This window comes from Hordeum vulgare, chromosome 7H, assembly GCF_904849725.1.
Source record: "Hordeum vulgare subsp. vulgare chromosome 7H, MorexV3_pseudomolecules_assembly, whole genome shotgun sequence".
NCBI classification, from domain to species: Eukaryota; Viridiplantae; Streptophyta; class Magnoliopsida; order Poales; family Poaceae; genus Hordeum; species Hordeum vulgare.
This window is the reverse complement of record NC_058524.1, coordinates 626,790,227-626,805,861: the sequence shown is the minus strand read 5'-3', so window position 1 is coordinate 626,805,861 and position 15,635 is coordinate 626,790,227. Positions and strand designations below refer to the sequence as shown.

The window sequence follows — 15,635 nt, the reverse complement described above, 5'->3', positions numbered from 1 at the left end:
TCAATTATGGTTTATAACTCTTTGTGTAAATATACATGTGAGCCTGTACAAGACTGTAACCAGGGAAGACTGCTACATCACCTCGACCCGTACTTGATCGATCAATCCCATCATCATGGGCCTCTCCCTCGGTAAGACTGCTACTCCCGGTAATGGTGCCGCCGAGGAGCATGGTGTGGTTGGTTCGCCTTGGCCGGACCTCCCGCCAGAGCTGGCTGCCGAAATCCTCGCCCGGTTGCTCAGCCACACGGACCGCCTCAGCTTTGGCGTCGTGTGCCGCGGCTGGCGCCTCGCCGCGCGGGAGCAGGGCTTGCTACTGCCGCCGTCCATGCCGTGGATCAACATCGGCAGGGGCGCGTACATGGATCTTGCCGGCAACGGCAAGGCTTGCCGTTTCGCCACGCCCAAAGGGTACCGTGCACGTGCCACCTTCGGCAGCTGGGTCCTCTACGAGCACGATCTCTCCTCTCGGTGCTTCCTCGGCGACCCTTTCTCCCCTTCTACGCCGGCCATCGAGGTGCCATGCCACTACAAGTTCAACGCCATCATTTGTCACAACAGCGTGAGTATGAGATTCTGCCAAAACGGCTCTTTCCTGACATGGCCCCTGAAAAAGATGGTCGTGTGCTCCCCGCATCTCATCGTCGCCACATCCGCCTACAATTGTCCGCTCAAAATTGCATGTTTTCGGCCAAGCAATGGAATGGCGATCAAGCCGGCGACGCTTTTATGGTCGGATGGAGATTACTTGCACGGTCATCAACATCATGCTTGCGACTTTACCTACAAGGACATAGCCTTCCAGCATGGAAAGATCTTCGCTCTAAGCTTAACAGAGAATCTCTTTGCCTACGATTTCGCAACCGAAGAGATGTGGCTATCTCAAACTTGGAGTCGTGTCGAGCATGCCATCAAGGAAAGGCCAGTTGCAGCGGCAGGTGCCAAGCTAGATTACCACAACCACCACCTGCTCACATCTTCGGACAAACAAAAACTACTGATGGTGCGGTGGCGAATCCCTTTACAGGAAGATCGAACCAAGTTTGATCATCGACCGATGGATCTACAGGTGTTCGAGGCAGACTTGCAGAAGGGCCGATGGTCCCAGGTGAAGGACTTGGGTGGCCAGGCCCTTTTCATTGGCCAAACGGGGTCGAGAGCGCTTGCGGTGGGTGATTTCTCAGATGGGATGTTCCAAGCGAATCGTGTGTTCATTCTCGGCGATGACTGGGCCCTGTACCATGCTAGCCGCCCCTGGTGCAAGTGTTTCGACTGCAAAAAACTCGGCTATAAAGTTCCTAGCTACTGTGTGTACGACATGATTAGCGGTGAAGCTAGTTTAGTTTCTTTAGGTGGCCGAGATCATTGTTTGATAAAGTCTCCCAAGATGGCATGGTTTTTCCCCGCAGGATAAAAGGACAGTAACATTTTATTATGAAAAAGGATGGTAATTTTTCATGTAGTGTATCTAGTCTTTTGAGATGATAAATGCACTACAACTAGTCAATTAGTAATTGTATTAGGCTACTCATAGTAGTAAGTATCACATATTAGTATTATGCATATGATATATTAGTGTATGATACTACTTTGTAGTGCATAATACCATAGAGTAGTATCATATATAATTTTATTTATTGTTAATGTATGACACAAAGTAGCATACCATTTAACATGATATGGTATCTACCTATGTTACTCTAACCCTTTCTTTCTTCTTTAATTCTCTGTCACATCGGCGCGTTTGCTATTCCCAACTCCATGATACCGACTAAGATACCACCACTATGGTCAACCTTAGTGAATATATTATGGGTCGTCCTTATCTAGCTCGGTCTGGCCCAACTCAGAGATTTGATATCGTCGTGACCACAGACACGGATGAGTGCGCATGGGTAGATGTTGGAACTCTACCGCCCCTACTCATGAGTTCTTCTCGTCTTCTTCTAGTTCTCTCCTTAACTGCTTTCTGAAGCTTGTGAACTGCGTTGGGTTTTTTGTGAAGAAGAATGGGTGATGCAGCACAATATAGGTAAATATTTTCCTCGGTAGAGAACCAAGGTTTATCGAACCAATAGAAGTAATAACCAACCCCTGTCTTCAGCGACTGTACATAAAAGAAAGAAACACTTGCACCCAATGCAGGCAAGACGGTTGTCAATCCCCTTGTCTCGTTATTTGCAAGCAAGTAAAACATGTAGATAGAAGTTGCAAAGTGAATAGTAAATAAATAGTTAAACAAAAGCAGGCAATAATTGTAACATTTGTACACTTAGAAGCGAGTAGACCCGAGGCCCATAGTTTTCCCTAATGGCATCTCTTATGTAGTAGGCATACGATGGGTAACATAATTACTGTTGGACAATTGATAGAAAAGAGCATAGTTATGTGATATTTACGACAATGATCATATCTATATAGGCATAACGTCCATAAAAATCGGCTGACTCCTGCATGCACCTAGTACTATTACTCAACTTTAAGAGTGCTTCAATGCTTGTCTCACTCCGTATTAAATTCATGATAAACAGAGTAATGATTGACGAACAATGACATGATGTACACAAAGAGAATTCACTCAATATGAATTAACCCCGTCATTTTATCCTTAATGGCAGCAATAAAAGTATTTTGCCCCCTTCTGTCGCTAGGATATAGAAATCCGTCAGATTATACCCACTACAACGCACCTCTCTCACTGAAGAAATATCAACCTAGTTGGTCAAACTATTTCAATAGATCGGAGAGAGTTACTGTCACGCCCAAGATGCGACCCTATCCTCAATTTGGCACGAGGGCCTCGTCAGGGATAGAAGCGCATCTCGTCGTGTCGCAAGAATGGATATCGTTATAAGTACATGTACTGAAAAGAAGAGATATATAAAGAGTTCGCTTACACTCGCCATAAGCTACATCAGAGTCACATCAGTACAATACATAATCATCAAGAGTAAGAGGAGGGTCTGACTACGGACGAAAATAAACGACAAAAGAAGAACGACGTCCATCCTTGCTATCCCAGGCTGCCGGCCTGGAACCCATCCTAGATCGATGAAGAAGAAGAAGAAGAAGCAACTCCAAATGAACAATCAACGCGCTCGCGTCATGTAACCTTTACCTGGACCTGCAACTGATGTTGTAGTAATCTATGAGCCACAGGGGACTCAGCAATCTCATTTCCAAAGGTGTCAAGACTAGCAAAGCTTAATGGGTGAGGTATGGTTAAGTGGTGAGGTTGAAGCAGCGACTAAGCATATATTTGGTGGCTAAACTTACGAGTACCAGAAACAAGAGGGGTAAGAACTACGCATAGCGGACGTGAACTACAGATGATCAACTGAATGATCCTGAACACCTACCTACGTCAGACATAACCCCACCGTGTCCTCGATCGGAGAAGGAGCTCACGAAAGAGACAATCACAGTTACGCACACAGTTGGCAAGTTTTTAATTAAATTAACTTCAAGTTATCTAGAACCAGTGTTAAACAAAGTTTCCACATTGCCACATAACCGCGGGCACGGCTTTCCAAAAGATTTAACCCTGCAGGGATGCTCCAACTAGTCCATCACAAATTACCACAAGCCGCATAGAAATCCTCAATCACGAAGCTCGCGATCTCGTCGGATTCCCTAGTGGAAAACCTCAACTCTGAGATTACCCAAAGCATCACCGGAATCCCGATGCAAAAGATATCTCGTCAAAGGTAAAACTAATCCAGCAAGGCCACCCGGTGTGTTGACGAACCCGATAGGAGCCGCGTATCTCGTTCTCAGGACACACCGCCTATGCAAAGTGGACGGTAGCCAAACCTCGAGTTGCCCCGAGGTGGCACCGCCGACTGCTAGGTGGGTGGACCAACACTCATGCGGAGCACTGGCCCGGGGGTTGATTAAAATATCCTCGGGGTCCGGAAAGTCCCTATGCAATTTTATTAGGTGATTAGGCAAATGTAGTACCAATGTTGGGCCTTGCCAGGCCAGCTTTAATCTAAAACGAATTATCAAGGGGGTCCCCATAACAACCCCGATCGTGTTAGGAGCGCTCAATTATGGAACATAACACCGGTAGCCGGAAACTAAGGGGGCAAAGGTGGAACAAAACACCAGGCTAGAAAGGTCGAGCCTTCCACCTTTTTCCAAGTATATAGGTGCATTAAATTAAATAGCATTTCAATATGGTGATATAACAAGGAACCCATGTTTTCACATGGAAGCAACTGCACCTGCAACTAGCAACGCTATCAACAGGATTAAGCAAGCGGTAACATAGCCAATCAATGGTTTGCTAGGTCGAACAGGTTGAAGGTTAACATGGTATTGTTGAGAGGCTGATATTTAACATGTGGTAGGCAACGAGACATAACGATAGAAACGGTAAAACTAGCATGGCAATGATAGTAATGGTATCTGGGGAAATGATCATCTTGCCTGAGATCCCGCTTGGAAGAAGAATGCCTCCGTGAAGCAGACGAACTGACGTAGTCGAACGGGTCCTCACAATCCGGCACGCTGCGGAACTCTATCGAGACGAAGCAAACCGGAAACACAAATCAACACACGAAATTCACCACACGATGGACAACACATATGATGCATGAGCTACTGAATACATGCAAGACACGGCACGACAATTCACGTCAAACAAACACTACACATTAAGTGAAGTTCAATATGCAGCGAGTTGCATATTGACGAAACTCCACATACGAGTTATTTAGTTCCATCCCGATTAGATACATGGCAATATTAAATGTTGTTAAACATGGCACAAGGGTGAAGCACAAATTAATCTACCTAGCTAGGCATTTTAAATAAGGTCGGAAGCATCATATAGCACCTCCGAGACGACCTCACATGTTAATTTACAATTCTGTCCAGATCTGAACTAATGCATTTAATTACTTGTTAAACAGCAAAATAAATAGGTTCTCGTGATTCTACGCGTCATTTCAAGCAATCTACACAAAAAGAACATCTCCAACGGAGCTACGGTTCAAAAGATACAAGCACCGCAAGGTATGATGGCATGAATGCAATATGTGTGCAACGATGGCTACGAGCACTTCAAAACATACAAACAGCAAGAGAAAATGAAACTACACGAGATTCTAAGCAAGTTTCATGTAGGACACGATCAAATCGGAGCTACGGTTCAACCACTACGAGCAAAACAAGAAATGACTACAAGCTGCCAAAATCAGCCACATAGCATTTTCTACGCCTCACAACTACGAGCCACACAACTCCGATAAACTCAAGCAAGCCATGGCATGGAAGAGGGCAAGACGCACTACTACAAACAACTAAGAACAACTAGCATGGCAGCAAGGAGCACTAGGAAAAGAAGACACAAAATGGCATCTCACGCACTATTTCAGACTTAGTGAAAATAACACCTCATGAAAGTGCAGATTTCAGCCTGAAGCTATATTGACAGCAGCAAAAAGTATAGCTACAGGTCTCCAAATGGCATGAAAATTAACAGCATGCTACAGGAAGACAAGGGGAACAACTAACTCCATTAGACCAACCTCAAAAGAGCTACAGATCTAAAGATAGAAGCAAAACAAAACAGCAACAAAATATAACAGATTCCAGACTTAGAAATATTTCAGCTCCTTCAAAACAGCACTATTTCTAGCATCTTGAGGGCAGTCAAACCACACCTAAACATGCATTTCTATTGCAACTAAAAATACCAGGGGATAATCAAAACATCCAAAATCAACTCCCTAGTTGACAACTCCGTCAAACGACGCACGGAATAAATCCTACGAATTAAACAAAAGAGCATCACGACAAAATATCTCGCGGACTAACTTGCTCAAAAGCTAAAACTAATTGCACAGAAAAATCCATGGGATTTTTCTACCCCGGAAACATATAAAATATGTGGGGTATGCAACACAAAATAAAGCCACACATTAATGCGAGAAAATAACCTATATACGGGAAAATAAACTATCGGCAATCCATACACGCAAAAATACAAATGACTGGTCTAAAATACATGGATAAATAGTTTCTAAAACATAGCCATTTTATCTAAGACACTCGAGCAATCCGGACAACAAGATAAAAAAAATACGGGACGAAACAAAATAGGACAGCACGTTAAACTAGGCATTCGGCACGTAAAACTACAGCAAATAATTATGGAAGTTTTATAAACGGATTCTACGCGCAAAACTACATGAAAAACATATCTAATTCAACGCGATCCGACTTACGGATAATATTCTACGGGCATTCGAATATACGTTAAATACTGGAATTAAATAAATCCGAAAACTAAAAAAAAAACTACCGGGCCTAATTCTACTGCAGATGGGCCTACAGGGGGCGCAAGATAAACTATCTTCTGCCTGGGCGAGGGGAAAAAAACAAAAGGCCAGGAATCTCACCTTGAGCCTGGGGAGAGGGACTGCTGGAGATGGGCCTTGGGGTCGGTCTGGGCCGGCTCGGGAGGGGCGAACTGGGCCAGCTGCTGTCCTGGCTCCTCGAGCAGGCCTGGGACCTGGGCCGGTCGGGCACAGCAGGCCCACACGGCCAGGGCGAGCGTTGCCTCCGCGGTCAACGGGAGGAGGAGCGAGGGCTCCTGCTCGATCCCGATGGGGCAGCGAACCAGAGGCGTTCGCGATCTCCTGCGACGACGGGAGGCGGGGCTGCGGCACGGGACGGCTCCGAACAGCGGGGACGGATCCGGCGAGGACACAGGATGCCGCATGAGCGGATCTGGCGACGGCTGGAGCGACCACGCCGACGGCTCCTGGCGCAGATCGCGGCGGCTGGCGGCGTCTGGGGAAGCTGGGGCGACGGCTTTCCGAGGCATCGAGTCCGAGCGGCGGCCGGAGGCTGGCCAGCGAGGAAAGCCAAGGCGGCGGGCTGGAGTTGGCGGCGGGGCAGCTGAGACGCGGGGCACCAGAGCTCGCAGGAAGCGGCGGCCGACGCGGGCAGGAGGAGCTGCGGCTCGCAGGGAGGCGGCGCGCAGATGGGCTCGGCTGGGCCTGATCTGGGCCTGGCGGGCCCGCGGGAGGAGAGAGGAGGTGGGGGCGGCTAGGGTTTCGGGACGGCGCGGATCCCGAGGTGGAGAGGGGTTGGTTGCCTAAAATTAAGGAGGGGGCCTATATATAGACAAACGGGGGGCTCGGTTAACCGAAATCGCGCTCCGGATCCAACCGCGGGGTCGGATTCGTACGATTCCGAACGCGGGTATGGGTACGCGGCCGTGTAGAGCGGATATTTGGAGACGAGAGGGAGAACGGACGGCGCGGCACGAATTTTAAAACACCGACAGACGTCCGACGAATAACCGAAGACGGTGCCGCTACGGGCGACCGTTCGGGTACCAGACGGTCTCCGATCGCGACGAAATTTGACAGGCGGCCTAGCTATATCTAATCGCGACCGCGTGCCAAGTTTCACCTCGATCAGAGAAAGTTTTAAACGCACTTTAAAAACAGGGTTTCGACGGTGCCGCGGGCGCGTGCGTGTGCGGTCGGGCTCAGAACGGGCAACGACGAGAACCGGCAACTACTAACGGATGCAAGTTTTGAAAAACGGGCGGCAACGGAGACGCCGAGCAATGCAGATGATGCGCATGATGCGATGATGATGCGGCAACTGAAAATACCCACACGACGAAAACGGAAAGAAAAGGGGAAGCTTCTGGAACGTCGGCATCGGGCTGTCACAGTTACGAAGCTATGATAACCATGCAAATAAGAATCATAAATAGAATTCAGAGAAGACTGAAATCGTTGTCATGAATAATGTGAACATAAACCCACAATTTATCGTATCCCAACAAACACACCGGACAAAAGGATTACATCAGATAGATCAAAGCGAAGATGTGATGATCATTGCATTAAAGATCAAGAGAGAAAACCATCTAGGTACTAGCTATGGACCCGTAGGTTTGTGGAAAACTACTCATACATCACGATGGGATCAGCAAGGTTGATGTAGTGATCCTTCATGACTGATCCCCCCTCCGACAGGTCATTGAAAAACGGCTCCAGATGGACTCACATCGGAATAGAGACTTGCAATGGTGAATTTTTTTTATTTCGGGTGGCTCTTTAGGGTTTTGGGTGTATTTGCGAATTTATAGGATGAAGAGTTGTGCCAGGGCCACAGAGGGGGCCAACACACAACAGGGCGCGGTCACCCCCTGGGCGCGCCCTTATGTGTGTTGCCTCCCTCGTGCAGAGTCTGGTATCCTCCTGATGCTTACATGTCTTCTTTTGGTCCAGAAAAAATCATAAAAGAGTTTCATGGCAATTGGATTTTGTTTGACATTGTAAACCTGAAATGCCAAAAACATGCAGAAAACAACAACTGTCACTCGGCACTGGGTCATTCAACACATGGACAAAACATATAGCCACCACCATGCTTGTTCGCATCGACTGCATCTCGAAAAGAATGCACGCCTTCTCTGTAAGCGGCTGTGCGTCGATCACCGTACATCCATGGATGGCTCATCTGCGTTATACGACAGTATATCAAATACAATCACGATCCTAAAAATTAGTACTGCACGGTCTAAACGAGGAAATATAGTTGCTAACCTTTTAGAATAAGTAGAAATAAAGAGGAAGAGGTTTAAGCGTGGCTCAGGCATCTCATATCGTAGTTGTGTTCGGTGAACTGAAGCGGCATCGCTCTAACACACATTTCAACAAACACCTCTAGTGCATGAAAAAAAATGGAGAGCTAGCACACACCCACAATCCTCCATCCAAGAAAAATGCAAGGAAGAGGAGAGAGGGGGGTTGTGCTATATATAGGCAGAGGACTTTAGTGCCGGTTTGAGACACAAACCGGGACTAAAGATGACGCACATGCGGGCTACCCACCGCGTAGTCCTTTAGTCCCGGTTTGAGACACGAACCGGGACTAAAGGCTCCTTACGGGCCGGGACTAAAGCCTCGAGGAGAGGCATTGCCATTTGGGACGACGTGGCCGGGCCTTTAGTCCCGACCCAGAGGCAGGCCGGGACCCTGGCCCGTTTTCCACTAGTGAAAGATATCACTAGCTCCTATAGATTAAATCCAAACAATCAACATAGGAAAAACTCCTTCAAACATTCGGTTGATTGAATGATGAATGCTTTAGAATATTTCGCACCTAAAAACGATCCATCTTTTATTATTTATTATGAAATTGCGACTAATATGTGTTTATCCGTGGATCTAAGTAAATCAAACTAGATAATTTTTAGTAAATGCGCCGAAACACACACACACAGACACATATATAGCAAATAATAGGATTTTTGTAATTGTAACTAAAAATATCACAATTTGTCTATCTTCATAATCTCTATCTAGCGAAAGTAGTGACATAGTATCTTAGTGCATGATTGGTTCGTTATGAAGTTCGCCACAGCTAACCTTAGGAACCCGTGCCCAACACACAAACTGGCAAACAAAATTACCACCACAAGTGTGGCCCGTTTTTTCAAAAAACTAACCATATGACACGTGGACCATAAGGCTAAAAAAATGTAGTAAGCCACAACTGTAACAATGAAAGGCACCACCTGTTATCTCTTAATTAATAGTGCAAATCCTCCAAAATGTTGGTATCTTTCCTGCATGTTATTTTCATAAAAATGTACTCCCTCCGTTTCTAAATATAAGAACTTTTAAAGATTATACTATAAACTATATACGGATGTATATAGACATATTTTAAAGTATAGATTTATTCATTTTGCTCCGTATGTAGTCTCCTAGTGAAATCCTTAAAAGGTCTTATATTTTGGAACGGAGGGAGTATGTTTTTAGCGGTGTTAAAATTAGGCGGCGCCTATTTTGCTAGAGACGTTGTGTCTACTTTTTCACTGGATGCTTTGAACTTCTCTCTAATTGTCAAGAGAAACATCCAAAATGTTGGCCTTTTTGCTGCCTGTTATTTTCGCAAAACTTATACCCAGTATGTTCTTCGCGTTGTCGGTCTTTTTGCTGCCAATTATTTTTACAAAACTTATACTGAGTATCACTTTGCGTTGCTGGCTTTAAAAAAATATATTCATAAATTTTAATGTTTTCCCTAAGTTTAAATGTTCATGGATTCAAAAATATTTCAGAATTTCAGAAGATGAACATGAATTGAAAAGGTTTCACAAAATTTTAAAATGTTCATGAATTTGAATGTTTTTCCCTAAATGTCATGAAAGATTTCCCCAAATTTTAAAAGATTTCACCTGATTAGAACAAAGAGGAACTCTAAACCAATATCTGTGCAATCTAACAAATTTCGTCTTTCCGGGAAAAACATCCATAGTACTCCCTCCGTCTCGGTGCATTAGACATGCAGTGCAACCTAGGCACGTAGAGATTGGATAGGAGAAAAAAACTAAATTGCACAGAAAACCAATCACACTATTCATCTCTCAACTAAAAACGTGTTATTAATTAGGTGACCCTCTTTAAATTTAAAAAACGTATCGCATAAATTGCATGCATTGATGCTTCAATCAATACATGAGTCTAAATAATATGCATGCAAGTAGTACTACCGTAATGTGTCTTAGCGTTTTGACATGGCTGACAGACATGCAGACACGGTCAGTTCCACTCAGCTGTCATGTAACATCCAAAAGACATGACAACTGACAGACATGTGGGCACGCCTAGTTTCACTTAGTTGTCGTGTAACACTGAAAAGACATGACAACCGACAGGCACGCGGGCACGACAGTTCCACTCAGTTGTTATGTAACACTGGAAAGACATGGCAACTGATAGACATGCTGGCGTGTGGGCGCGACGTCAGTTTCACCACACGTCGGGTTGACAGCTTATGGACGAGCTGATAAACACGCACACACTAACCCCTTCTTACATGGTAAAAAAATATGTTGAAAAATATTAAGATTAATGCAAACTACAAACGTGTGTGGGTGGTTTACGTCTTTTCTCAAAATAATACCGTTTCTATAAACACCAGCCGACGTCCCATCACGTTACAGCTGGGTCAAGTCTCGTCACCGCTCTTGTCGTCTCTTCTCTCGCTCTCCGTCCGTCCCTCGAGTCCAGATAAACAAGCCGTCACACTCCGGGAACATGAACACGGCGGCGTGCTCCCCCTCGTCGTCGGCGCCGCCTCCGCCGTTGGCAGGTCCGTATTCAACATCTGTTCCTGTCCTTTTCACTAGGTAAAGTTATTAATTCGCCGTTGTGGGATTCTGTATATAGGCGTCGATGTGGCCGAGGACGACGCGCTGGAAGATGAGGAAACGCGGCGGTGGGGGAACAGGCTCCTCGAAGCGGCCTGCGACGGCGACCTCGACCTCGTCGCCAGTACGCCCGTCGACGAAGCTTGTATTTCTACTCCTATAATCATGGACTAATTGCCAATCCATCTTGCATTGGTTGGGAAGGGGTGGTGGAGGCGCTCGGCATGGCCGCCGCGGCCGTCCGGTCGGGGAGCGGCCACGGGGCGCTGCACGAGGCCGCGGCCAACGGCCGGACGCTCGTCTGCCGCTACCTCGTCCAGGACCTCGGATTCCCCGTCGACCCCCTCTCCGACACGGGCGAGACGCCGCTGCTCCTGGCCGCCACGCTCGGCCACACCGCGACGGCGGCCTGCCTCCTGGAGCGCGGCGCCAGCCCGCACACCCCCGACCACGACGGCGAGACACCGCTCCACTGGGCCGCCTACAACGGTACGCACGCACCTCCACGGCTGGAGCGCGCGCGACCGCGAGGTTAACGAGCTGACGCCGTACGTCGTCTCGGCCGTGCTGCAGGGGACCTTTTGCTGGCGCAGCTGCTGCTGGACAGGGGCGCCGACGTGGGCGCGGCGACCCCCCGTGGCACGGCGCTGCATATCGCGGCCACGCAGGCGCATCCGAACCTGGTCGCCTTCCTGCTCCGCCATGGTGCCGATGTATATATGCACTCCTGTCTTACTTCTTGCGTGCATTTTTCATGGCCGAACAATTTACAGTTTGTTTGTGCAGCCAAACAAGCTCGTCTGCCGTGTCTTCACACCCTTGGTCTCATCGATTCTTGGCGGCTCGCTGGAATGCATGAAGCTGCTCATTCAGGTCAGGTGCTACATTAACATTACTCTGTCTTTTGCACTCGATCTGAACCGTGTAAACCATACAAGTAGTTCATCTTTCTTTAGCTTGGATTGCATAGAATTTATGCATGAATTGTGCATGTCAAATTTTGTGTGTCCTAAGCCCTAACTGAAATTGTTGTGGAAATGTTGACAAGGCTGGGGCTAATGTTAACGCGGATGGATCCCTTGGAACAACCACAACCCCTCTCTTGGTAGCGTGCAGCCGTCGCGGCAACATCCGGCTCGTCGAGTGCTTGCTGGAAGCCGGAGCAGATCCAAACATTACTGATGAAGTGAGCATACTGAACCTCCTCTCTTTTTTTCTGTTCTTTTGCAACCCTTGGCCATGACCAAGAATGTTCCCAAGAAACTAACTCCTGGTTTTTGTACTCTGTTACAGCTTGGTAGGTTGCCGATAGAAATCGCCGCAGTCCACGCCGAAAGGAAAGTCGTTCGAGCTCTGTTTCCTGTGACTCAACGCCCTCCAACTCTGCTTGGTTGGAGTGTTGCTAGCATACTGAGACGTGTAAAATCTGCTTCTTACAGGGAGCGGGTAATTACTGCCATGCATATTACTGTTTGTTATATTGTAGATACTAGTACTACTGATTAACATCTTATGAGCCCCTACGAAAGATTTTTTATTTTTTAAGTTTGCATGCACTTGAAATGTATAGTAGCTAATTGTCCTTACTCTTGTCATCACTCCATCTTTTTATGTTTATTTTTGAGAATCTCCATGGTTACCTGGTAAGTGATTTCCTTAGAACTAGTTTTTGTGTTGTCTTTAGATTTTAGAAAAGGTCATCATCTTGATTATTTAGGTCGATAGTTTCTATTTTCTGTTTATTAGATGGTTATTATTTAGGTTGATAGTTTTTATGTTTTGTTTAGATGATCAAGCTGGAATGTAAGAGGAAAGATGAACTAAAACTAGAAGGGAACAAGGCCTTCGAAATCAAGGACTACGACACGGCAATTCTTCTGTACAGCATGGTAACCTCTGTTTGACCATTGATTCTTCTTGTATGCACATGTTTGGATGCAAATGTTCTGTTTTTATTTTACATTTCCTAGTGGCAGCAAAAATACTACTCCCTTCGTTCCTTGATATAAGGTGCATAGATTTTTGAGAAAACCCCCGAAATATAAGGTGTATTGCATTGCACCACTCGTTTGTATATTTGTTTTAGGGATTTGATTACATTTCCTTATCTCACGCAAGCTCCTTTATTTTTTGATGCCAATTAGTCAAGTGTAATCTCAACCAAAACTTGTGAAATTTTCCCTCCATGCGCGTTCATTAATTTCCGTGCCAAAAACTATACACCCTATATTTAGGAATGGAGGGAGTATGAAATTGTCAAGGCATATCCCCAATTCAACTCACATGGTTCAGATCTACATTTCCGGATTCCTGACATTGGAAAACAAACATTTAGGCACTGAAGCTCGACGACATGGATGCCACCTTATATTCAAACAGGAGCGTCAGTTGGTTGCACCTTGGTGACGGCGACGAGGCTCTTTCGGACGCCCAGGCCTGCACCAGGGTCTGGCCTGACTGGGAGAAAGGATACTACCGTCAGGGAATGGCCTTCCGCTTGCTGGAGGTGATCATCGGCCTCATTTAATTTTAATACACCTATACTCTTAGCTCATCGGCGGAGATGGCATCTGATTCGGTCATGCTTGTGCTAGGACTACGTCGGTGCTTGTGCCGCGTTTAGGAAGGCATTGGAGCTTGATCCGGGGAATCCGATCATCGTCGACGCCCTCCGGTAAATCCACTGTGTGCACTTGTGTCCTCATCGTACAAACTGATCTTACGTAAAACACGTGACATGTCATGTTCAAACTTGTTCAGAGATGTCTCCCAACGGTCGGAGCGTGTCCCAAGTATGCCGTGCTAGAAGGAAGGGGATGCAAGGCACAAGTCAGGTTTTATCTTGGTTCTGTGATTAAAGCAGTGGAAGGTTGTCTTTGTTGATAGCGCTGGTGTAGGTTGGATCTATCAAAAATGCTAGACTTACCAAGGATTGCTACGTAAGGATCTATAGCCTTTTGACCCGTCCGGATGACGGGTGGTGCAGCCCTAAGTGAGTGCTGCTGTAATTAGGTTTTGGTGTATGTTATTTCCAGAAACTTATAGTACGATTTTTAGCTGTGTTAGCCATAGGCCGCCCCTAGTTTCCTAACCTTGTGTTTGCTTTTGCACTGGATGCTTTGAACTTCTGTATTATATTGCCAAGATAACTCATGTCATGTTACCTCTTAATAGTGGAAAACTGCTAAAATGTGTTGGGACAAACCCATGGGCGACCTAAACGCCGGATGAAGGTAGACGAAGGAAACACCACGATCTTTCCGGCGACGAACACCGTGGCGCACGAACGCATGTATCTTGGCTTTATTTCTCATAACGACTCAAACACACACATGAGGTACACACGCACGCACGCGGCATAATTCGGAAGAACTCTCACGTCGACCGGGCACACAGCACAGTCCCGACGAAGACTACATCTTTTAGACCCCTCACACTTGGCTCGGCACACCCCGTTGCTCGGCAACACACCGGAGCACGGCTACACACACCAGCGCCCTACATCAATACATGGAGAGGGTTTTTTATACCCAGGCTAGCACACACAAGCTAGCCTCCACGTCCACCACTTGCCCAAGTACGTACTAAATGGCCACCACATTAGGCCACTAACTAACCCATGCACACACATGCACTAACTAACTTTGACTCCACCTTTTCTGGACTAACCAGATCACCACGGAACGAGCAAACCAGCCAGCTTTGTAGCCATCGGCACCGCAGCGCCTGCACCCACCTCGCGCACGCCAGCGACTCAGTCTTGAGCGGACGTGAGCCGTTGCTCACCCGCGACCTGGAACTGCACGCCTCACCATGATCTGCATGCTCGGTCGCCACCGTGTGTGGGCATGGTTTATTGTCAACATTCACCCCCTAAGCCATGACCTCGCTGCATGACGGGCTCGTCGTCGACGGAGTTGCTGCTGCTCTCGCCATGATCGTCGTCATGGCCGTAGCGCTCCGCAGCCGCAATCCTCTTCCTCGGCGACACAAGCCGAGCTACTTCTTCGCCGGCGACATACGCCTGGCGTTCCGGCGACTTACGCCGTTGATGTCGTCGCGCCCGAACGCGAGCCTTCTTGGACGCTGCTTCATGGCGTCGTACCGTACCGTTGCTGCCTCCGCCGCCATACAGCATCTCCATGCCACCACCTCGAATGCAGCACCTTCACGGCCACCGTGCTCACCACGGACTCATCATGCGCTGCCCCCATTTCCGCCATGGCAGCCGCAGCGCCACACACCTCCATAAGCCGACACACGGCCCGGAGCTCCGCGCAGCCGTTGACGAATACCGTCATCGCCCGTACGCCTCCAGCACGACGAACCGCGCCCAAGTCAACCAAGCTCATGATACCAAATGTTGGGACAAACCCATGGGCGACCTAGACGCCGGATGAAGGTAGATGAAGGAGACACCACGATCTTTCCGGCGACGAAC

General features: G+C 47.3%; 1 protein-coding gene across 1 annotated transcript; it reads left to right on the top strand.

Annotated features, from left to right (window-relative positions):
- Positions 1-6,728: 6,728 nt before the first annotated feature.
- Positions 6,729-14,300, top strand: LOC123409623 (ankyrin repeat and KH domain-containing protein 1-like). Its single transcript, XM_045102483.1, has 12 exons — positions 6,729-7,008; positions 10,966-11,136; positions 11,214-11,318; positions 11,399-11,683; positions 11,768-11,907; positions 11,981-12,067; positions 12,243-12,380; positions 12,488-12,640; positions 12,982-13,083; positions 13,530-13,700; positions 13,789-13,868; positions 13,955-14,300. The coding sequence occupies exons 1-12, from the start codon at positions 6,729-6,731 to the stop codon at positions 13,998-14,000; spliced, it is 1,758 nt and encodes a 585-aa protein (XP_044958418.1). The 3' UTR covers positions 14,001-14,300.
- Positions 14,301-15,635: the final 1,335 nt, after the last annotated feature.

Excerpts from the sequence above, each read along its gene's own strand:
- LOC123409623 (XM_045102483.1), top strand. The coding sequence starts at position 6,729 with ATGAGCGGATCTGGCGACGGCTGGAGCGACCACGCCGACGGCTCCTGG. Across the intron at positions 11,137-11,213 it reads GCCGCCTCCGCCGTTGGCAG|GCGTCGATGTGGCCGAGGAC; the intron begins GTCCGTATTCAA and ends TTCTGTATATAG. Across the intron at positions 13,701-13,788 it reads TGGCCTTCCGCTTGCTGGAG|GACTACGTCGGTGCTTGTGC; the intron begins GTGATCATCGGC and ends TGCTTGTGCTAG.